Genomic DNA, 23,018 nt, shown 5'->3' on the forward strand with positions numbered 1-23,018 from the left:
AGCAGGAACATAATCACCTTTCTTCAAGCCCTTCAGTTTTAATTTCCATCAGCAAAAGCCAATGAAAGACTGCAGCTTAAAAAAAACCAAAACAACAGCAACAACAAATTACAGAGTGTGAGGTTGTGGGCAGACGGCAGTGCCAGGCCTGAGGGGTGGGCAGCTCGTGCCTCCAAGCCAGGGTGGCCAGGAGGGGCGCTGTCCCCTCCCCCCAGCCTGAAAAGGCAGCGCAGAGTCCTGCCTGGAGAACTTTGCCCTGAGTCCGCGTCCGCTTGGATCCCCTGCCCCTGAGAAGCCGCAACCAATGGTGTCACCACCTGCGCTCCTGCGCCTTCAGCTGGGGGTGTAACAGCAGAGGGCAGTCTGTGCGGTGGGCTAGACCGTGACATCAGGACCCACTCTGGGGGTCAGGAAGGGATCCTAAGCCCGGTGAGGAAGTCAGAGTCTGCAGGGGTGTCACACAAGTGGCCAGACGTATCCCTCTGGGGTCTGACTGGGCGGGGGCGCAGGAGGAGTAACTGGAAAGCTGTCGGGAAGGAGTACCATCTGGATGGGTTTTCAGGTATGAGTAGAAGTTTGCCAGGCAGGAGATGAAGGAAGGGTATTCCACATCAAGGGATCAGCAAGTGTAAGGGCACAAAAGCATTGCATGTCTTCTCCCCCTGCCTCCGTTGGGCAGATGCTATCCCATCATCTGGGCCAGAACAGCCAGACAACCGACCTTGGCATTGGAAAACTGATGCCGCTTCTTCCCAGACGCAGCAGCTCACGGGCAGACACTTTGTGGACCAAAAAGCTGTCCCATGCTTCCCTTTGGCTGGTCCCTTTGGGGGCGTCTCTGGGTAGCACTGAGCTGGCCCAGTGGGCCCTGGGTTCTGGCTGCCCCAGGGTTGGCTTCCTGTGAGCTGAAGAGTGTTACCCAGATGCAGTCCCCGAGACGGGGACAGGACTGGGGGTGCCGACACCCGCAGAAGCCCTGCTGCCCGGCTCCGAGCCTGAGGAGGTGTTTTATGGCCCCAGGGCACCCCGGTTTTGCAGGGAAGGGCGTGGGGCCTGTCCTGTGGCTCTCTGTGGAGCAGGTTTAGGGCCTGTCCACACTTCTTTGTCTGTGCCAGGGGCACCAGCCTTGAGCACGTCAGGGTTCAGGTAAGGCTCAGGGCAGGAAGCGCTGTCTTCTCCTCCCCGCCCCTCTCCTGTTGGTTCCTCTTCTCCCCATCCATCCTTTTGCTCATTCAGCACATAGTCATTAGCACCTGCTGTACCACAGCCCCGCCTAGATGCTGGAGATAGTGATGAGCCAGAGACACCACCCTGCTGGGTACAGCATGTGCTGGGGACAGAGGAACAAGCAGGGAGAACCCCCAGAGGCTGCCCTAGCTGAGCCCTTCCTAGAGGAGCCTGGGGGCACTGGACAAGTCCAGGCGGCATGACCGCCAGTCCAGCTGATGAGGGCAAGCTGAAGGGCTCCAGGGTCCTTGTCCCCGTCCCAGGGCTGTGACCAGCCAGGCCCTCCCTGGGGCCCTGCAAGCCCTCCTGCCGTCACATTACCCACCCAAATTAGAGCTTGTACTTCAGATGAGACGTATCCTTATCACTCACAAGCAAAGTATAAATATGATCTATTAAAGCCCTTCGGATGTGAAATGTCATGTAAATTAAGAGGATTTTAGAATAGGAAGGCTACGCTACTGTTATCACCGTGGGCAATAATAATAAAAATAGGAATAGAAGTTATTATTCCGCTTACTGAGAGCTCATCCAGTGACATAACGGGCCACTGGTGCCGCCATTCCACCGAATTTCTCAGCAGCCCTTCGAGGAGGTGGTTAACCGCGCTTGCAGAGGAGCAGAGTGAGGCTGAGGGGAGAGTTGCATAACTCGTCTCGGATGGCACAGTAGTGAGCCTGGGAGATGGGGTTTTTGCCACTTCGCTTTTAATCACATTGTGCATGGTTTCCTTTAACCTCTCCGGACCTGAGTCCTTCACTGAGGAACATCTTCCAGGAGGGCGGGGTGTTGCAGGGAGAGCTCACTGAGATACTTGGGGAAATCTTCTTGGCCCCATGGAAAGCGCCCCAGTGACAGGTGGTGTTCTTATCATCAGGGTTGTAATCATGTTCTCATCGGCTCGTCTACTTTTAAAGGTCAGGAGACAAAGGCACAGAGAAGGTTCTATCTGCACTTTACCCTTTGACCCAGGGCTGACGTGCGGTGGCAGGATCTGCAGGCTGATCGAAGTTTTAATGATTTTTCTGTGTGCTGTGCTGTGCTTAGTCCATGAGTCGTGTCCAATTCTTTGCGACCTCATGGTCTGTTGCCAGCCGGGCTCCTCTGTCCATGGGATTCTCCAGGCAAGAATACTGGAGTGGGTTGCCTTTCCCTTCTCCAGGGGATCTTCCCAACCCAGGAATCAAACCCAGGTCTCCTGCATTGCAGGCAGATTCTTTACCAATTGAGCCACCAGGGGAGCCCAAGAATAGTGGAGTGGGTGGGCTGTCCCTTCTCCAGGGGATCTTCCTGACCCAGGAGTGAAATCGGGGTATCCTGAATTGCAGGTGGATTCTTTACCAGCTGACCTACTAGTTTCTGTCCAGGTTGGTAAATAGTGGCTGCCTGGAGCCCCCAGAGTGCCTCCCATTCCCCCCACCTTTGGATCTCCCCCACAGCCCCCTGACCATCCGGTGGGCCACCAATTCAACACCTGAAACAGCCCATCTCAGGAGTCAAAAAGTGAAGGAGTCTGTGTTTACAGGGCTGGGAGCTTGAGGTCAGAGCTGTTAGTTTACCCACAGATGGTGGGCCCAACGTGGAGCCTGGGGTCTTTCGGCAGAAAGTCTTGGGGTGCTCAGGACTCGAGCGTCTGCTGTCCTGGTCCACAGAAGTGGGTGCTGTCAGACTGGCATTTTCCTGCAAAAGTCCATAGACTGCAGCTAGGGAAACAAGCAAGTGAGGAGCCCCAGGGAGTTCAGGTGTTTAGATTTAAATGGCTCAGCGAGGGACCCAGTGGGGAGGATGCAAAACATCGACTCCTTAATCTGCAATTGGACCGCTGAACTTTGAGAAGTGCGAGAAGTCATCTGCACAGTGAGCTCTGGAAGGACCAGTGGTCAGGCAAGTGGCTTGTCCTGACACATCGGTGGTCGTTGTGACAGTGACTCAAAAGTGGAAATGACAATTTTATGAGGAGTGAGCGGAGGGGTGGGGGAGGGAAGGAGAAACTCTCCAGATTGTTTGCTGATGTCTCCTCAGAAACTAAGGGTGAGACGCCTTCCCTTTGAAGGTCTTGATCTTGGTCTCGGTCTCAGACAGGCTGATGTTTGTCCTGGGGCAGCGAGAGCTGGCTTTGGCGTGGACTCCTGGTGGTCGTTCTCACCCTTGCGGCCCTGCTCCAGAGAGGGATGAACAGGGTATCCTCCCATGCCCAGCGCAGGCAGAGCTGTTGTATCAGCCGTCCTGACGTTGGCCTTGCGGTCAGTGCTGCAGAGAAACCTTGCCTTGTCCACAAGGCCCAGATGGTCAGGCCAAAGCTGGAACTCTCGGGGGCCCAGAAAGAGAAGGATTTACCCCCTTTCAGACAGGGTCCTGTCTGAAAAAAATTTTGAAGGATCTGTGTCTTGGTATCATGTGCCCGGGCCTAGCTGGATGGGTTTTTTTTTAACTGAATTGAAATGGTGAGACCTTTGCGGTCTGGGTCAAGATCACAACCACAGGAAAACCTCCATTCCCTTTCCTTTTGTGTCCTGGATCCTGGAGAAAAAGTTGGGGTGGGCACCTCCCGCACTCCACCATCTTGCTACACTGAGACTTCTGATAGCTGACCCCCTTTCCAAGCAGGATTTGACGTAGCCACACCCAGGACTTGAGCTCAGCGGTGAGAAGACCATAGAGCGGTCACGCGCCTGGCTCCAAGCTGGTGGGTCCAGGGCCGATCCCCGCTTCTCCCTGGCAGAGTGGTCACAGCTCCCCTTTCACCTAAGACCCTGGTGGACAGTTTTCTCTCCGTTCCTGGGGAGTTGGTTTGTGGGCAGCCTGGTCCACAGCCGGAGCCCCCTTTCCCATCAGGGGCTAGTGACTAGAAGTTCTGTGAGAGTGGAACATACGTATGTGTAGTTCACTGCTGTGACCCCAGTGCTTAGAACAGTGCCCGGCATCTAGGTACTCAGTGATGTGAAGGTACTCAGTGAAAGTACTCAGTGGTAGGTAGGTGCTCAGTGAAGGTACTCAGTGATAGGTACTCAGTGAAGGTACTCAGTGATAGGTAGGTACTCAGGTAGGTGCTCACTGAAGGTTTATTGGGTGGATAAGGAGCTGAGAGCAGGGTGGGAGTTACAGAGGTCCCTCACGGAGGTCCCTGCACAAGTTCCAGCTGAGCAAGGGCTGTGTGGGCCCAGCACTCTGTCAGGAGGCAGAAAGGCCCTTGGAGAAGGGTACAGGGCCAGGGTCCCCAGGTAGAGCTTTCTACATCCTGCTTCCCCAGAAGAGCCCCAGGACTCCAGCAAGCAGTGCCTAAAACCATGTTCTCTGATGCAGCCACGTTTGGGGAAGCGCTGGGAGTTTCTCTCGTCCACGCTGTGCCCAGACAGATGGTCAGGCTCTCTGGGAGTGGGGCCCCAACGTGAGAGGAAGAGGGGGCTCTGGGCAGCTCTGAGTGCCTCCTGGAGATGCGGGATGTGCTGGGGAGGGGGCAGGGAGTGCTCGGAGCAAGCACAGTGCAGGAAAATTGTCCTTCCTAATGTACCATGCAGGATGGAAGGACATTAGAAGAGAAGTTTGCAAAGATACCCATCACAACCACAGCCTGTCAGAGCCATAAGGAACCTCAGAATCCCCCATCCAAGATCACAGAAATAAGTAGGAACCAAGCCAAGAGAGTATCTTCTCAAACCAGGAAGGGGAGAGGATGCAAAGAAACAGGTCCATGACCACAGTGGAAGGGCAGTGGGGCCCTTCAGTGTTGACTGAAAGCCATGGACACCCCAAGGCTCCCTCTCAGTCAGGGATTCTCTGCCCCCACAGTGCATCAGAATGACCTGAAAGGACTTACAAAGATCAGGATGGAGCCCCTCCTGGTTCTTGTGTGCTCAGGCTCCCTCAGCCAGGATAGAGACCCGCTGCTCTGAACGGAGACCCTGCTGGGGCTCTCGAAGGAGATGGTCATGAGGGTTAGAGCCCCTCATAGTCTCAGGAGGGCCTTCCCTTCTGCCAGGGCAGCGGGGAGACAGACTATGCAGATGTGAGCTGAGATCTGACCTTTTAAAAATTTTGAAAGCCTTTGAACCAAAGGTTCTCCCCCTTGGCTGCACCCAGGGGATCGCCTGGGAAGTATTTAAGGGTCTCCCTGTCTAGACTGAACCCTAAACCAGATGGATCAGAACCTCCTGGGGTGGGACCCAGACCTCAGCATTTGTGAAGGCTCCCCAGGTGGTCAGTGACGGGGCGGCGTGAGGATGGGTCCACCAGACAGACCGCTTCACTGCTCATCATGCTCCCAGCCCGCTCCTGTGGGCATCTGAGTTTGTGGCCCTGGGGTGCAGGGTCACGGGGGTGGAGGGGCCGTCGAGCCTGCAGGCAGCGTTGCCTGTCAGCTCAGTTTACCCAGAGCGGTGTATCCCTGCCCTGGTGCTCCTCCACTGCCTCTGGGCGTCTGACCATCATCAGCTGGTGCTCCACTAGAGTCTTCTGTAGGCAGAAGTGGGTGAGCGCCACAGAATAAAAGTAGGTGTGGGTCATACAGTTCTCAAAAAAAAAAAAAACGAAAGTGCCATCGACTTCTGTTTTCCAATAAAACCTCACAGCTCCAGCAAGTCCAGAAAAAGCACCTCCTTCTATGTGGATGGGATGGCAGCAGCTTTCCCTTAGATGGGTTGTTGACACCAGAGGTGTGGTGGGGCCAACCCCAGAGCCCCCTTTCCAGTGACAGGGATGTGGGTTTGTCACCCTCTTACAGGCTCAGGGAGGCTCGGAGGTGGAGGGACTTTAGAGGTCATCCAGCCTGACCTTCTTGCAGGAGAAAGGAGCTAGTTACTCTGGCACACGGAAGTGGAACATTGGGTTTGATGCCAACCCCAGTGATTCCTCTGTTATCCCACTGGTGGGGTGGAGGAACTGCAGACTGGTGAGATTGGGTCTTTGGGTCTGAATGACAGCTCCCAGGAGGTGTGGCACCTGCCCGTGCCTAGAGTTCCATCTTTGGTGCTTCATTCTTCCACACCCAAGCATCTTCTTTTTAAATGCAAGATTCTAGAACAGGAGAAATACACTACCTTCCTAACACCTAAGTTGCCGGGTAGGCAACCTGGAGCTCTCAAGTCCTGAGATTTCATTAGCAAGACATTTTCCCCCTTTGTGCCTAATTTACCACTGCAAAATGGGATGTATTAGGCCACCAGCGTCGAGCCAGCCAGCTTGGCCCATTGTTAGAGCTGAGTGGAACGCACGTTCTAAGTCTGAGGTCTGGAAATTTCGTTCCACTAAAAGGACAGCATGAAGTTGGGACGTCATGAAAGATTCCAGCCCAATGTTACCAACAGGGATTCAGGCCTCCCGTGTGCTAACGACCTGCTGACCCTGTGGCCCAGCATGGACGTGGAATAGCCCTGCCTGGAGCAGAGCCGTGTCTTGAGGGCAGGGCTGATGGCTGGACAGAGAGAGACCTGGAAGCCTCATCAGAGGGCAGCTGACACTCACTGAAGCTTACTTCCTGGCAGGCAGTCATCTAAGCACTTTGCATCTATTAATCTCCAGTTAATAGTGTCCATCTCTTTTACAAACGGAGACACCAAGGCACAGAAAAAGGTTAGGAGGCAGCCTGCCAGGAATCGCTCAGCTAGAAGGTGCCTGGGCTGGGATTTGAACCCGGACGGGCTCCTTGTCTGTGCACTTGGCTGTCAGGCTAACCTGCCTCTCAGGGATGAGACTGGTTGCCCCCCTTCCTGCATTGGCCACACAGGCTGTGTTGGGGAGGGAGCCCCTCTCTGCATTCCCGGCCGCTGAGGGGGGATGGTCATCGGGGTAGTGGGGTGTTAGGGTGCCCACGGGTACTCCTGGAGCAGGGCCTCTGCCACGCTTGCCTGGCCCTCAGCCATCACGAGGAGTCCCGAGCCCTACCAGGCCTGCCTAATTCCCTGCAGTCTTGCCCTGAACACCCACTGCCAGGGCAGCCTGAACCCCCACCCCTCAAAAATAAAACAAGAGAGGTTTCTCTAGGAGGGACCCTGCCGCCAGTGCCCACTGACTCCCGGGGGCCTGGGGAGAGATGCTGAGAACAAGATGGAGAGGATCTACAAGGCTCCCCCTTCCTGTTCTTCCAGCTCCCACAGGTCCAGCCCTGGGAGCTTCTGGTCCTGGGATCCCTCCTGCCATCCTGGAGGCAGGCTGCACTGCCTCAGGGCGGCTTAGGCCCGAGAGGGCCCCTGGCTGGAGCAGCCCCAGAGTCCCTGACACACACACACCTCTTTCCTGGGGATACACACAGACACACACACCTCTTTTCTGGGGATACACACACACATCTTTCCTGGACACATACACACCTCTTTCCTGGACACACACACACACATACACACCTCTTTCCTGGACACACACACACATACACCTCTTTCCTGGATCTGTGCTCGCACATCCCCTGCAAACTCCACCACCACGGAGAGCCCACTGGCCTTGGAAATGGCATCAGGGGCTTAGCTGTTTCCAGCATGTTTGGGGTGACCAGTGAAGCTGGGCAGCCTAACAGGACAGGAGCGGTAGCAGGGAGCAGGAGAAGCAGGCCCAGAAGCCAGCCCCGTGCAGGGCGCTGGGACAGCAGCCTCCTCCCTGGGGCTTCCCAAGGAGGCCGGGCCGGGGTCCGGGGCTGTGGCCCTGTGCTCTGAGGGTGCCTAGCTGTTCTGGGCACACCAGGTGGCTCTCCTCCCCTGCCCCCCCTCCTCACACCTGTCACTCCGCTCAGCCTGCTTTGATGCTTGAGATTAAATTCCAGCCCTCAGCTGTGTCTGCTGCGCAGTCTCCAGCAGGAGCCTTTATCTGAGATTAAGGATAATAGATTTCCTTTCTTAGATAAGGTTTTTTTTTTTCTCCCTCTTTCTCTCAGACTTTCTGTCCAAAATGCTCTCAACTTCAGAAAATAGACCTTTTGTTGAAGTCTTTTTATTGATTCAACTCCCCTCCCCCAGGTCAGGTCTGTCCCCTCTCCATTGCTCCCCACTGCCTTCTTTTCATGCTTCCAGGGAGACCTGTTCCGAGCAGGAGGTGAGACAGTGCAAAAGCCTAAGGACCTTCCTCTGTGCCTGCCCACTTCCTTCTCCCCCAGGGTCCCCTGAGCCCTGCTCCCAGCCTGCAGGGGAGCCCGGTGTCGAGTTCGGACTGGGAGAAATAACTTGACTTCTTGCTTATTTTCCTTCAGCACTTTCCGCCAGCACCCACATCTCCAGAAATCTAGATCCTGCCCGGAAGAGATGGGGAGTGGACTTGGTGGGGAGTCCCTTCCTTGGTCTCGGCAGGGGTCATTGCCGTGTACTTTTATTTCACCTGGATCTTTCTTTTTCCCCCTTCAACAGCCCTATTACCATATTTAAATGCAAGTATGTCTCTTTTCGTTGGCATTTGCAGTAGCTTAGCCTGACGTTTCTAGAATAGCTCCTTCCCTTTTGAACTTCTCTCCTCCCCAGTAGTTCCGTGTAGCTAGGGCGATAGTCTTAGCGTTTAGTGGGCTTCTAGTTCGCTGTGTTTGGGGGTCGGCTCTCTCCTTTCTCTCCTCCCCTGCCCACCTCCCCGCCCTCCACTGTGCATGCCCCTCCCCACCCCCTCGTCCTGTTAGCAGTTCCTTATCTGGAAGGCTCAATGGCCAACGCTGGGCTCCTCTGTTGGGCTGTTTGCTGCTGGCTTCTAGCACATCATTTAAAACCAGTCACGGGAAATCGGCCTTGGGATCAGGCCTGCAAGTGTCTGCCTGGAGGCAGGCTGTTCGATGTCTGGTTGGGGGGGTGTCTGTCCGGGCTTGGCTGTGTGTACACACGCTCGTGGCCAAGAGAAGCCCCGGGGAGGGACTTGCCCTCCTCTTCCTTCACCGGGACCCTCTGCAGCCACAGTAGGTCACCCTGTCCTGGCGTTTAGTCCCCTTGCTGGCACAGCCTTGTTGCCTGGAGCGTTGTCAGATGAAGCACAAGGCCTTGGTCGAGACCCCCAGGAGACCCTTCAGTGCCGACTTGATCCAGTCGGTGGAGCTCAGACAGAAGAGCCTGATCTAAACCTCATAATGCACCATGGGAGCCACAGGGCTACCCAACGTGGGTCCCTGCCGCCTCACACTTCCGCCTCCAGCTGGGCGTCTGGGGTGCTTCACCCTGGGCCTGTGACCTTACTGACATAGAGGTCTGCAGTTAAGATAGTGGGGCGAGCTAGACTTGAGCCGTCTCCTGGCCAAGGTGCCTGTGGGCCCAGAGGCCACACCCAGGGCCTCCTGCCTGCAGCTCAGGGGTGACCCCCGCCTGTGACCCGGCCCTGCTGTGCTCCGCCCCCGCCCTCAGCTCTGGACAAGCCCCGGGGGATCACCAGGGTACCAGTGTAGGGACAGCAGAGAGCTCGCCCTGCCCACAAGAGACGTTCCTCCTAATCCTCTCCCGAGGATTCTGGTGTGCCTTCTAGAAGCAGCTTCTGGGGGGACAGACGGGTGGGAATCAGACACACCTGATTCCCAGGTGTGGGATCCCAGATAGGGATGCCGGGCCTTCCAGAAGCCTGAGAGCCGCTGATCCATGTCCCTCCTGAAGGCCCCTCCCCACCCCGTCCTCTCTGTGCGGGCAGGGGCCTGACCATGGGACGCGTCTTCGGGGGACCCTGGCGGGCCCCCTTTCACCCCAGCTCCCCTCTCTCCGCCAGGCTTCCCGGCAGCGGCTTACGGACCGGTGGCGGCGGCGGCGGTGGCGGCGGCGCGCGGCTCAGGTAGGGAGGCGTGTGGCCCGGCGGCTCCCAGGCATGCCCCGTGTGCAGGGACCGTGACGGCCCGGTTGGATCTGTGTGGCTGTGTCTGTCCCCCACTCTCACCACGGCCCGGGGGGTGGGGGGAGCCCCACGGGGGGGCAGTGGCGTGCCTGCAGGCCGCAGGGCCGCGAGGACTCTGTCACATAGAAAGGAGAGGTGCGCTTCTTGTGGACTTTGGACGCCCGCCTCGCCGCACAGCCGGCCTCAGGGTGCCCGTGGGCATCTCCCTCCCTGGCTTTTGCTGGTTCACAGGGCCCCCCTGCCTCGCGTCTCTGACCCAGCCAGAGAAGCTCTAGGTTGTGAAGGGAGGCTCCGAGCCCATCCGCGTGTTCCTGCCCCCTCGACCCCTGCTGCACTCCACAGGTGGGCTTGCCGACCCGGCCAGACCCCCACACCCCCGCCCAAGTCCCTGAGGGTCAAACGTGGGCCGAGCCTGGCCCCGGGGAGTGAAGCCACTCTTCCCGCAGCTCCCGTACCGTCCCAGACTCGCTTCTTAGCACAGACCCAGAACTCCTGGCACTCCGGCTGCAAGGAAACTGGGGCTTTTCCTCCCACAAGGCTGCCCAAGTCACTGGGTCTCCAAATCCCACCTCTGACGGTGTCTGGAAACCCCAGGGTGAGGCAGGAACCTCTCCCCGGCGGCCCTGTGGGCTCAGGCCAGAGCTGGGCCGTCGCCCCTTGCCCCCAGACCCTCTGCCTTCCTGAGCAGGCAGGGCTTCTGCTGTGCGCTGGGCCCCACGAGGTCTCCAGGCCTCCCCCAGCTCCCCCCAGCCCCCTAGAGGACCCCACACCTCCTAGACCCAGGAGCCATGGTTCGTAGCTCTGTTCTCACACCCTGTGGCCAGGGAGCTGGAGAACCCAAGGGAGTTCAGTTTGATGTAACAGAGCTCGGAGGAGGGTGGGGCCGAGGGAGATGCTGGTGAGGGTACCATGAAACAGGGCATTAAAAGCCTAGAGGGCAAAGGCCGCAAAGACCCAGACCCTCGCTGGTAAGAGACTGGCACAGTGAGGCCCTTTGGAAACGTCAGTAAAAAAATCCGTTCCATGCAAACTGGCACTGCCTCGAGCTACAAAGGATCCCCTCCCCTGAGCCGCCCGCTGGGGGTTGTTTGCAAGGGCCGGGGGATTCTCGGGGCTGTTGAGGGCCAGTTAGCCAGAGAGTTGGGCCGGGCCGCCGGGCACCTTTCCTTGGCTTCCCGCTGCCCAGCCAGCCTCCAGAGCCCCCCGGCCCGTGGGCCAGGGTCCCTTGGTCCCCCTGCCCTGGGAGCAGGTTGCCCAGCTGCCTCCTGGCTCCCTGTTCCATTTGGCTTTTTAACTTGAGCACTTTTTGGTACCATTATAAACGAGCCTCTGTCCTGCCTGTGCCTGGGAGGAGGGGCGACAAAAGGAAACTCGAGATTTCTGAGTGCTATTGGTTGGTGTTCCCTCCGCTCAGGTTCTTTCTTATTGTAACTTGGATTATGAAACTAAACTTTAACCCAGAATTAACCCCGCCTCTCTCCCTGCCCCCATTCTCTTTGACTTCATGGCAAGTTTAAAGGGCAGCATGGGGTTCTCTGTGAGTCTGAAAGTGGTCTCCCCATGGCCTCTGCCCCCCCTCTGCCACCCCCACCCTCTCACAGACCCCCAGAGCCAGGTGGGAGTCCCACCCTGTCCCCGCTAACTCCTAACCCTGAAGGTCAGCGCCATCTCCAACCACACCTTTTTTTTTATTTTTTATTTCAGGATCAGTGCTGTTTTATTTGTAGCCATTTCCATAGGGAGCCACGTCTCCCACAGGCCATTCTAGGTCAGCCATGCTCATCACCACACTGTTAGTGAATTCTATTCAGGAGTGTGCTCCCAGGCCCCTCACCCACACCAGCCTGGGTTAGTTAGTGCAAGGAGCAAACCCTCAACTCAGAGTTGCCCGACCCCAGCCGCAGGCTCGGTCAGGAAGCTACAGGACACCTGTCGGTGCTCCCCAGGTGTGCCCCAGGGCGATGACCAGGCTGTGTCCGCCAAAGTCAGAGTTCTTACTGGGCTGGAAAACACGTGCCCACGTGTGGACAGGGCAGCCCGGCCCCCCTCCCACTAAACCCCTTTGGACCTGGAGCAGGGTTACAAAGCTGGGGAAGGAAGATCTCTGTCTCTCCACTAGTGCAGTCTGACCTGTAAAGACTCTCCTCACCCCCCCACCCCCGCCCCCACCCTTTCCCTCTGGAAAATGGTCTGGACGCCAAGTCTGGCAGTATGGGCCATTGTTGACCCCCCATCGTGGCCCCTGGCGTTTGGACATATATGTGAGGGCTGCACAGACTGTGTGCATCGCCCGGGGCCAGCGGGGGCTCACGGAGGGCTGACCGCCGGCTTATCCCTTCCTGTGCTCTCGCAGCCCTGCCGCACTCATCCCAGCTCCTCCCTAGGCGAGCAGGATGTTCCTTCGGCCCACACCCCTACCCCGAGCAAGCACCTGTTGGAGGGCATCACAAGTTAGCTGCCTTCGCTGGCAGGGAAGGGCGGGCTCAGGGAGTCTGCGCAGTGCTGCCCCGAGCCGGGTCCCACGCGGCACCCGGCTGGGAGCTCCCAGCAGCGGGGCGTGGGGCCTCTGCGCCCCAGGGGCGCCCAGGCTTGGCTGTGAGGGGCAGGCTGACTGTGGAAGGCCCTCTTTTCACTTTCGCTTTTGTCTAGCCCCACCGTTTTGTGTGGTTCTCCCCTTCCTTGTGATTTCGTGCAGGGGGCCTTCCGAGAGCGGAAGCGCCTGCCGAGGGCCGTGGGTGGGGCGCAGCTTTGGATTCGCTCAGCTTGGCGCCTGCATCTGTCGGGAGCCCTGCGCCCCGGCCCTGAGGCGGGCGGGCCCGGTGGCCCCTGGGGAGGCCGGGCGACTCCTAGATGACTTCACTATCAGTGTCACTTTTCTGTTACCTTCACCCGGAAGTTTGACACGTCATCTTTTCTTGTGCTCAGTCGAGACTTTATTTTGATCGTATCCATTCAGTTCCAGTGGCCCCATCATGCCCCCCCCCCCAAAAAAACACACCCTAAATCCAATTTGGCAAAGGAAGGACTCCACTGTCAGGTGAAGGAAATGGTTCAGATTTCCAGACTATTTGATTTCTGGGTGGCATCTCAAGTGGGTCTGTGTATCAGTCTTAGAGCTTCCGGCCCCCCCAACCCCCGCCCGGCCCCAGCCCACCCCCCGACCCCCCGACCAGCCAGGACCCCTTACTGCGCTTTACACTTGCCAGCTTTGTTCCCATCTAGTGACATGAGCTCCTGATGGTGGTGGTGAGTGTGAGAGTCACGTTTCTGTTGTCTTTTCTCTTGCTTGGTTGGGGCTGCGGTGAGAGTGTCTCTGAGGCATACTTTCCCGCCTCTCTTACACTAGGATCTGCACACCTCCTCTCAAACACTCTTCTGAGCACGCTCAGCGGGAAGGTTTGTCCACACCTATTAATCCTCTCTCCGTGTCCAGCTTCCTGTTAGTACCAGCTGGTTTGCATGTCTTTGCTTGTTCAGATGAAACAGTTCAAGAAACAAACTCATATCCAACTCTCGAGAAATGTCTTTTTTTTGTACACTTTCGTTTTCGATTTTTTTTTTTTTATTAGTTACGACTCCAAAACACCTGTTGTCCAGTAAAACATTTCACACCCCCTGCCTGTTCTTAGACTGTATGTTTCTGTGGGACTGAACTAAATGCATGCACTGTAGTAGATGTCCTGGTAGCCGTAGCCGTAGTTGTAGAACATGCATTGTTGAGTTGATATTACAGGGCCTCGGACGGCTCGGCACAGCACGACTGTCTGCAGGATAGATAGCCTGGGGGCCAGGGAGAGAAGGGGCTCCATATTTTCAATGTTGCCGAAGGGCTTGGATCCATGTTCTCGCCATCCGCCACCACCACCTCCCCTCACACTCCTCGCTCCCCTAGCCCGGAACTGGGTCACCACACTCAGCTGTAACCTTCCCGACGGAGATCTCTCTCGATAGTGTCCAACTGTAGCGAACGAGGATAGAATCCAGGTTGAAAGGAGTCTTACAGTTCTTCCTTGTCCTCGTCTTCTTCATGGTTCTTGAATAGATCAGGTCTTTCCTCACTTCAAAAGGTCTAACAGCCGGGCTTCTCCAAGCCCACTACTCTTATTAGAGTCCTTTTCCAGCTCACCTTCAGGGATACAGGTTCATGTGGCAGCCCTATCTGCATGGCCAGAGGGGAAATGAAATATGGTATGGAAAGGGATTCGGACCTTGAGATCCTCGGTCTGCAGATGAGGGGGTACGTTTGGTCCTGGTGAAGGTTGGCATTTGTCCTTCTGGTTGGTGAAGGTAAAGGGAGAAGGGGGTGCAGGGCAGGTGGGGTGAGAGAGGTGGCATTCCTGGTATGGAGGTTATTGGCACAGCTTCATGAGGAGGGGAGGGAGGGAACCAGTAACATCCAAAGAGGAGGCCATGGTTTGCCTCCATCTCCCCAGGAAGACTTTCCAGTCCTGCAGCCTCTGCCCTGGGCTCAGAGCGTGTGCAGTCAGCCAGCTCCAGGCACAGTGTGTCCCCTCCATTTGTGGTGACGAGTCATAATGCAGGGCAGAGGTCTCTTGGAGCTTTGGGAGATGACCCTAACCTTTGTAAGTTGATGGAAGCAGTAGCTGCCGCCCAGGACCCGCTCCTAAAGCCAGGCTGATCGGTGGCTCTGACACAACACTGCAGGACACGGAGGTGAGATCTGAACCTTCAGGGTGCAAGTCACCTATTATCAGGGGAGACAGAGCCCCGAAGTCCCCCAAAAGTGTGAAATGACAATGCAAAATGGTGGAATGTGGCCCGGGGGGGTGGACCAGCATTGACTGTGAGAGCAGGCGGGTAGCCCAGACTGAGGGCCCCCTGGGGCCTGGTGCCTGGTCCCTGAGGCCCGGGAAGGGAGATCTGGAAGGCGCCAGCCTTCTGACCCAGGCTTCACAGGGATAGAGGTGGGCCAGGGCAGAGGGGAATAGCTGGAGCTGGCAGGCTTCGGGGCTGCCGACGCTGCAGACTGACCCAGAATGGGAAGCAGGAGAAACGGGTGGGGACAAAAGGAAGAGAGAGCAGAGAAGTCTCCCCGCATCCCCCCCACCCCCACCTAAAGCTGGGCCTGGCTCTGCTGGGAAAATGGCTTTGCTGCCCTGCAGCTGGACATCCTGAGTTTGCATTCTAGGAGGTCACGTGAGCGAGAGTAACATGCAAGTCCTGGGGACAGAATAAATAGTTGACCTTGAACCGTAAAATGAACTCTGGGGAGGAGAGTAGGTCCCAGGCCTGCCCTGATTTTATCTTGGGATATTCTTCCACGTCCCCAGTGGACTCCTCTGCCTCCTATGCTTTCGGGGCCGGGGGTGTTCTCACACGCCTCCAGCTGCTGGCGGGATCCGGGTTTTGTGTGCGCCAGATGTGGCATGCGCCTCAGAGTTCCCTGGTCTTGCTTTCAACAAGCCTGTTTTGAAGGTTTGCTTTATGCAGGCACCAGGGCAGGTAAAGGCGTGTGACACTTCTTGCCTTCAGTGGTCTGAGCATCTAGATCCCTCCCCCAGAAAGCCCTTATTTCCCATGATGCGTTGTTTCTGGCACTGTCAGCTCCTTTTTAAAAAGGAAAATGGACCTTTATTTTTGAAGATGGCTTTCCTGGGCCTCCATCAGCAGGATCCGATGTCCAGGAAGGGGGTGGGGGTGGGGGGTTGCAGCGCAGGCAGGCGTCTCTCCTTTCCTGCCCAGCCCGCCTTGTGCTAGCAGCAAGCACCCTCTGGGGGTTGTGACCTCAAGATGGCCCATCTGTGGGGAGGGTCCTGGGGCCACCCTCTCCCTGGAACAGAGCCAGCGCCTAGGAAAGGGGGAGAGAATCTGGGACCCCATTAAGACCAACTGCTGCAGCCAGCCAGACTTACTCGCAAGACCTTCCCTGAACAGACATCTCCCAGTCACTGCCTTGTGCTCTGGGCACCAGGCCCTCGTTTCTCAGTTCATCATTAACAGTCTCCATTTCTGGGAGAGCCAGGACTCTGCCCATAAAGAGTCCCGCATTGGATTTCAGTAACCCCAGTGAATTTATAATAATGTGCAGAGCTGCCCGCCTCTAACCTCAGCTTCATTCATTTTCCAAGGGCTTTCGGACCAACTCTGTTGAGGATAAAATACATCAGCTCTAATCAATAATTTTGTAATAGAAATACCAGGCACTTGATAAATCAACTCTGGCGCAATTAGTGACTAGCCTCGAAGCCCATTTCTAAGTATAAGTTAATCCTAAAGTGAATGGCGTGGGAGCATATTAATGGTCTTTTAAATTAGCAGAATTATTTTTAGCGGGTGACACACCCGTGCCTGCCCCGCTGAGCAGGTTGACCCCTCCCATGCTGGCTCGGGAGGAGGGGTGGGAAGAATGATGCCCCTGAGCACTCTGTCACAGCACATAGAGCCCAATGGATGGCGTTGAAGGAGCACCTTCCTGGTACTCCGGGCTGGGTGATGGAGGCGCTGCAGGGTCTGGGGAGCCCCGAAAGTTGGTGAACCCATGTGCTGGTGAGAAGAATCTGTGGAGCACCTGCCTGGGTGCAGCATGGTTCCTGGTGCTCCTGCAGAGCTTAGAGCGCACGTCTGTACCACAGCCACCCCATCACATGGGCAGGAAAGCGGAAGATTCTGGCTCAGTTTCACACGTTTGCTTTTATGAGAAAGCTGGGCTACAGAATGGTTCCATGACTTATCCAAGGTCACACAGCTGGTTACCTGGTTAGCGAGGCTTTGGTCAAGGGTAGAGAACCCTGAACTTGAACCCAGGTCTTTGGCCGCCTTTAAGCAGCCCTGTGGAGGAACTGTGTTTGTTCATGAAAGACTCATCTGCCGCCTGAACACCCTGTGCCTGCAGGAATGTCCTGGGAAAGCCCCACAGCCTTGGCTGCCGGCTCCGTGTCGGGACCTCATGGGCCAACCTTTCAGATGTAGATTTCAGAACCAGACCCCGGGCACATCTGGCGTGGATTTAAATTGGCAGATATTTATTAAGTGTTTAACAGCCATAATTATTATATGTGACAGGCATCATCCTGGGCCTTGATTCAAGGTGCTTTGAACTATCTCAGAAAACCCGGCTCAGAGCAGTTAAATATTATAGAGGATTTATTGGCCGACATCCTGGAAGCTCCGTGGAAGAGTGAGCTTCCTGTGTGGACTGTTCATGGCGCTTTCTCTGCATTTGTCTTAGTTTCGCCCTCCCTCTCCTTTCAGTATTGTCTTTTTGTTGGTTTCCTATGATAGCAACATGGTAGCCACAGTTTCCTGATTCATTGTACCCTCCTGGTCTAGAAGAAGAGGGGGTCAAACGGTCCCGATTTCTAGCAAAAGTAGAACTTTGTGCTCTTTGGCTAAGACCTGGGTTACGTGAACCAGTCACTGAGGGTGGGATCCGACCCTCTGAAGAGCTCTGACACAGCACGAGAAGGATGGATTTCCACAGGGAAATCCAGGTGCTGACAAAAGGGGGCACACGAGAATGATGCTGGAGAGACAAGCAGTAGATGCCCTTCGAAGCCCTGGAAGCTGCTAGATGAATACAGAGCACAGCCTCTGCCCTAGAGGCTCTTCTAGCCTAGCCCAGAGACTAACGTGTGCTTATAATACGAGGCTTAAGCCCAGAAAAGAAGGCGCACAGAGGAGAAAGTGATTAGCTTTGGGGGGAAGGCAAGGAAGGTTTTACAGGGCAGTGAGTGTCCCTACTTTTAAAGGACAAATAGGAGCTCCCCAGGGAGCCTGGGGAAAGCAGCTAATGCATAGCCACCAGAACAGCAGTGTTTCTGAAGTCCTGCAAACCCTTGGCTCTGGCTGCAAAGTGCTAACGAGCCCAGATTCACCTGGGTAACTGGGAGCCTCAGCAAGGCCTGAAACCAAGAAGTGACTTCAGATTTCTATATTAGACAAGCCTGAGAGCAGGCTGGATTAGAGACGAGACAGAAAGCAAAAGGGCAAGTGACAAACCATGAAATCGTACACACTCCATAAACGTTCATATATAGGGCCCAATAAGAGATGCTGTGTGCCTTTCACTCTTACCATTAGCTGATTAACTCCAAGCTGAACGTCACGCTGACGGGGGGACAGTGGGAGGCTGCCTAATGGGAAGCAGGGGTATAGGGAGATTCAAGCTAGAGTCTGGGAGATGGAGGCCTTGAGAGCCAGACTGCTATAGTCATATTGGTGGGAGAGAGGAGTTCATATTCTTTATGACAGTGGAGCTCACTAAGGACAGAACCAACAAAGGGAGGTCAACCTGGCAGCAGCCCCACGGAGCCCAGCCTGACGCCTGGCACCTGCGGCTGTGCTTTGTGACCTGGAGGAAGGAGACCCTGCAGGGATTCTCCTTGGCTTCTGCCAACAAGTTCCTGTTCATCCCCTGCATGGGACTACGGGTGTCCTTGTGGCAGCCTCTGCCCCTGTCCTTTCTGCCAGCCCATTTCCCTCTTTCCTCATCTTTGCTCCCTCTGTTTAAATCTGCTTCAGAAAGCCACACGTGATTAACCTTCCCTGGGGTGCCCTCCTCAATGAAAGGCAGAATTTTGAGTCTTCAGAAGGTGTTTTGCATGTTGTCTCAGAGTGGTGCCTGCCTTCTCCTACCATATCAACCCTCCAAGGAGGCAGTCAGCCTCATTCTTAGTGCAGATGAATAATTACCATGCAATTAGAGAAAGCAGAAAACAAAGGGGCCCTTTGTTCCTGGATGCTCATTAATAAATAAAAAGGTCTCCTCTTCCCATCCTGGGATCCTGCACCAGGGGATATGGGCAAATTATGCTTTTCAACAGCTGTGATTGGCTGTTGGATGAGAGAGCCATTCTCCATCTATCAGGATGAGTGGAGCCACAGCGCAGTCCGCTCTATGGTGTGGACAGGAGAGTCATCTCAAAATTCAAACCCACCTGAGAGGTCTCTTAAGGGAAGGATATCTTGCAAGTGGTTGGTAGAATGCTAGAGACACTTCCCAGCCAATTTTAATAAAATATAGGTAATATGTTAATAATACCTCACATTTATTATGAATTAGTCATGTACTGTGCTAAGTCCACCTCCCTTATCCCATTTAATTCTCACAGGCCTATGAAATGGGTGCTGTTATTCCCATTTCCATTTTTAAGGTTTAAAAACTGTGTCTTAGCACCAGTCAGGTGGCAGAGACAGGATTTGAGCCTAGGTCTGTCTCATCAGACCTTTGCTCTGGACCAGACCTGTGCTCTGTCAGCACCCGAAGTACCAGTCCTGCCCTACCTGCAAAGCACTGTGCCTTTGAAACATACAAAAACAAATCCCCACTGTTGCCATCAAATCAATTCTCCGTATCCCTAGGGGAGGAGGGCACCCGAAGTCATTTTCCGGAGGCATTATATGTACTTTTTGCACCTGCCTCTGACATTGCAATCTTAACATCGTGGTTGTCTGGCTTTAGCTGACATTTGCGACCTGGCTTCTGGTCTCTGGATCTTTTCAAACCAAAGGTACACAGAGGCCTAGAGGAGGCGTGGTCCTGTAAGAATGAGCCAACCTGAAGACAATTATTTGAAAGGAGGCTTTAGCTAAAACAGAACTGAAGGAAGTTAGCCACTGCCCGAAGGAAACTAAGCAGTGGAGCAGGGCTGGGCGTCTTTGGGCAAGACAGACTTCTCCGTAGGGATCAATCAACATCCCTTCCTGCGAGCTGGGAAGACTGCATCTGGAAGGTCGCTGGGTAGACCAGCCCAGCCCTAAGGCTGGGAGGAGATTGGCTGTCCAGTTGCTGGGGCTTTGCTTTAAGCCAATGGCCGGGAGGGGCGGGGCCGGAGGCGGGATCAGCGGGCTTTTCGTCCAATCATCCTGCAGGGAGGCTGGACCCTCAGTACCATGGCAACAACGAGCAGGGGCTCATTTGTTTTGTAGATGAGTAATTACTACGCAATTAGAGAGAGCTAAAAATAAAGGGGCCCTTTGTTCCTGGTTACTTATTAATATTAATAAAATGATCTGTCCAGGTCTGTGGTAAACAATTAATACAAACCTGTGTGCCTGTGGAAGAGCCCACTGTGGGAGGCCAAGGCTGCAGAGCCCCACTCTCCCCTCTTTCTGGAAGTTATTTCTGACTGTAACCTGCAGAGGGTTGGCTCTCCCAGTCTTGAGGGGAAGAGGATATGCTCAGCCTTCAACACACGGGACCCAGAATGCCCCCGAGTCAGGACTGACCCAGACAGAAGAGTCTGGTAACGTCTACCCAGCCTCCAGAGAAAAGACCCACAAGCACAGCAGCAAAACCAGAGAACACGGACCTCTGTTGGAAGAAACCTCTCACCCAATATTGCTACCTATCCTTGGCCATGTCATTTTACTTTTCTGGGTCTGGGTTGTTCAGCTCCAGGTACATAAGAGTTTCTAAACCTTCCATTGAGGTAGCTCCTGAGATTTCAGTGTCTCCCCTCCCACCTGGCTTAAAGAGAAACAAGACTTGGGAATGGCTTGCTGTAAGGTTATGTGGTTGTTTAAGGGTTGACCCCACAGCTTCTGGCTTCCTGTGTCTGGCCTTGGAGATAGAAAGAGCTCAAAGGCATGCATCTCCCTTATATCCCTTCCCCTTCCTAGGGAACAGGTTGCCTTGTGGATTAATCAGATAAGGATGATAAGAGGCTTTAAAAAAAAGAGTCAAGGAGGAGGAACAGGGAAGACTTGGTTTGCATCTGGCTTCTGCCAATGACAAGCTGCTTGATTTAGGGGCAGAGGATTTCAGACTGTTGGGTTCTTGGGCACCCCTCAGCTCTATAGCTCTGTATTGCTGCTGTTTCCAAAGCTCTGGATCCCTTATCATTGGGAACAAAAGGGATGACAGTGATAATACCTTGAGATCTGAGAGAAGTGACTGGAGAGAAAGCCAGGGGTTTCCAAGTGATGCACCAACTGGTAGGGAATAATTTGAAACATCAGTCATGCCTTTTTTTTTGTTTTTGATGTACGAAGGCATTGAGAGGGATAGAAATATTTCCAGAATTGTGTATTATTTTTTAAAAAAACTTATAGTCGAGATTTTCATCTTTGGGTGTGGTTGATTAACCCTTTAGGGTGTGGCACTTTGGATGATATTAATTAATAAAGGTAGACCTGTTAATAGCTACCATTGATGAGCTGTGAAACGGGGGTGAACACAGTGGTTCTTGAACCTGGCTACATGTTAGAATCATCTGGGGAATTTTTAAAAGTCCTAGTGTTCAGGCCACACTGTGGATCTGTCAAATCAGAATCTACAGGGGAATTGGGTGCCTCAGCAGTACTTAAATCTCCCCAGGCAAGTCCAGTGTGTAATCATGGACTCAGATACCACAAGGTTCTTCCAGATATAGAGACTCACACAATGTCTGTGATTCGTCATCAGAATCCTTACCTTCAGAAACAGATCGGCAGAGCCACAAGCCAGACGGTTCACCCCAGCCTCCTCTAAGGACAGAGATCATGAGCCTGCAGCCTTGGAGCTCAGGCCTCTCCTGCCCACCACTGGCCCTCCCAGCAGGGCCAGGAGATCGACCCCTCCCGGACGGGCTGAAAGGGTCTGTGTCCTCATAGATGGATTCTCCTGCCTCCCCCGAGAATAGGCCTGTCCTAGCTGAGACTGAGAGCATGTACACGTAGAACCAGTGGCCCGGAGCAACCATAAACAGGGAAGCAGCCACCCTCCTTGACTGTCTGATGAATGGGGGCCTTTTGGTAAGGTCGGAGTTTGTTTGTTATTTAAGACCTAATTAGAAACATGAGAGGGAGCTGAATGGCGCCGTGCTTGGCTAATTAGTGACATGTATGCGCCCGCTTTGAACTTCAAGGACACAGAGCTATTAGCGCTTGCATCAAAAATGGATTAAACTCCGGTGCCTTTACAATCGTTAAAGACGGGCTGCTCAAGTGGAAAGCCTTTTGTACAGGTCCTCAAGGGGTGCCCCTTGGGCATGCTCCCCACCCCACGCCCGGGTTTCTGGAACCACGAACACTGAGATCCCATGACATGGAATCAAGTGGTAAACACTGAAGGTGCTCACATGTGAGGGCTCCCCGAAGGTGGTCCTTACTAGACTGGAGTGGTCTTTGGGGACTAAGACCAACCCTCTGCTTGCACTTTCTGGGTTGCACGGAAGGACTTCTTTCTCTCGGATACACTCTGACCCCAGCTATACTGCATGCCGGCTTTGTGCCGGCTTTGTTCTGAGATGTGGTCCAGAGGAGAGTGGTCTGGTCCTCGGGAGAGAGGCTATGCCCTATCTGCTGTGGCAGGGCCATAAAGAGATGGCCTACCTCAGGGAGCCCCCGGTCTGATGGGGGAGACACCCCCACCACCAGGGAGCTCCCAGTTTGGAAAGGGCAGCAGGGCCCATGCCCTCAGGAACTGGCACTTCAGCACTGGAGGTTTGATTCATCATCCTTGGTTTTGCAACCTCCGCAAAGCAAAGATCCAAATAAACAGAAGAAACCTTTGCAAACCACGGTGCCAGGAAGGACAACTGGGCAGTGTGATTCAGTCTAAAAGCAGCTGAGGGTTGCCCCGAAGTCCAAGTGAGTCAGTCTGAGACACTGTGAGACCCTGGATGCATCCCCGCATGGCCCCAGCTCCAAGTTTCCTTGTCTGCGACCCCAGGGCAATAAAGCCCATCTTAAAAGTTGTTAGGAACGAGAACAAGATGGTGTTAAAACCCCTGCCAGTGCACCTGGAGGACTTCTCTGGTGGCTCAGATGGTAAAGAATCTGGCTACAACAAAGGAAACACAGCCCAGGCCCAGGCCCACTCAGTGCTACTCCGTCCCCAGGATTTACCCCTCATATGAGCAGATGGCAGTCAGCCACTAACCCCACGCCTCCTCCTTCCCAACCAACCCAGCCCGGTCCCTTGTAAGGAAGAGACATACCCAAGTCAAGGCTGATATTCAAAAAGTGTCAAGACAGAAAGAGAATGAGCTGTTTCCTGTTGAGGTTGTCCAGCAACATAAAGTACTGGCCATAAAGCCCTCCTTAGACGGGGTTCTGGGGGCTCTCTCCTCGCACTGATC

At 54.8% G+C, this 23,018-nt stretch overlaps 1 protein-coding gene across 13 annotated transcripts in view; it reads left to right on the forward strand.

Annotated features, from left to right (window-relative positions):
* The window catches only part of MSI2 (musashi RNA binding protein 2), a 406,300-nt gene that overhangs the window by 367,220 nt on the left and 16,062 nt on the right, over positions 1-23,018 (forward strand). For 8 of the 13 annotated variants that reach the window (XM_070774272.1, XM_070774271.1, XM_070774273.1 and 5 more), the window contains one exon: positions 9,874-9,936. The exons of 1 other annotated variant lie outside the window; for it this stretch is intronic. In XM_070774272.1, the coding sequence (XP_070630373.1) occupies positions 9,874-9,936 (63 nt within the window). Of the gene's footprint in view, positions 1-8,552; positions 8,728-9,873; positions 9,937-13,342; positions 13,393-23,018 lie in introns of those variants that run through there. 4 more of the 13 variants (XR_011562222.1, XM_070774274.1, XM_070774277.1 and 1 more) reach the window with 2 other exon arrangements.

The sequence above is a fragment of the Bos indicus genome, chromosome 19, assembly GCF_029378745.1.
Source record: "Bos indicus isolate NIAB-ARS_2022 breed Sahiwal x Tharparkar chromosome 19, NIAB-ARS_B.indTharparkar_mat_pri_1.0, whole genome shotgun sequence".
In the NCBI taxonomy this organism is placed as follows: Eukaryota; Metazoa; Chordata; class Mammalia; order Artiodactyla; family Bovidae; genus Bos; species Bos indicus.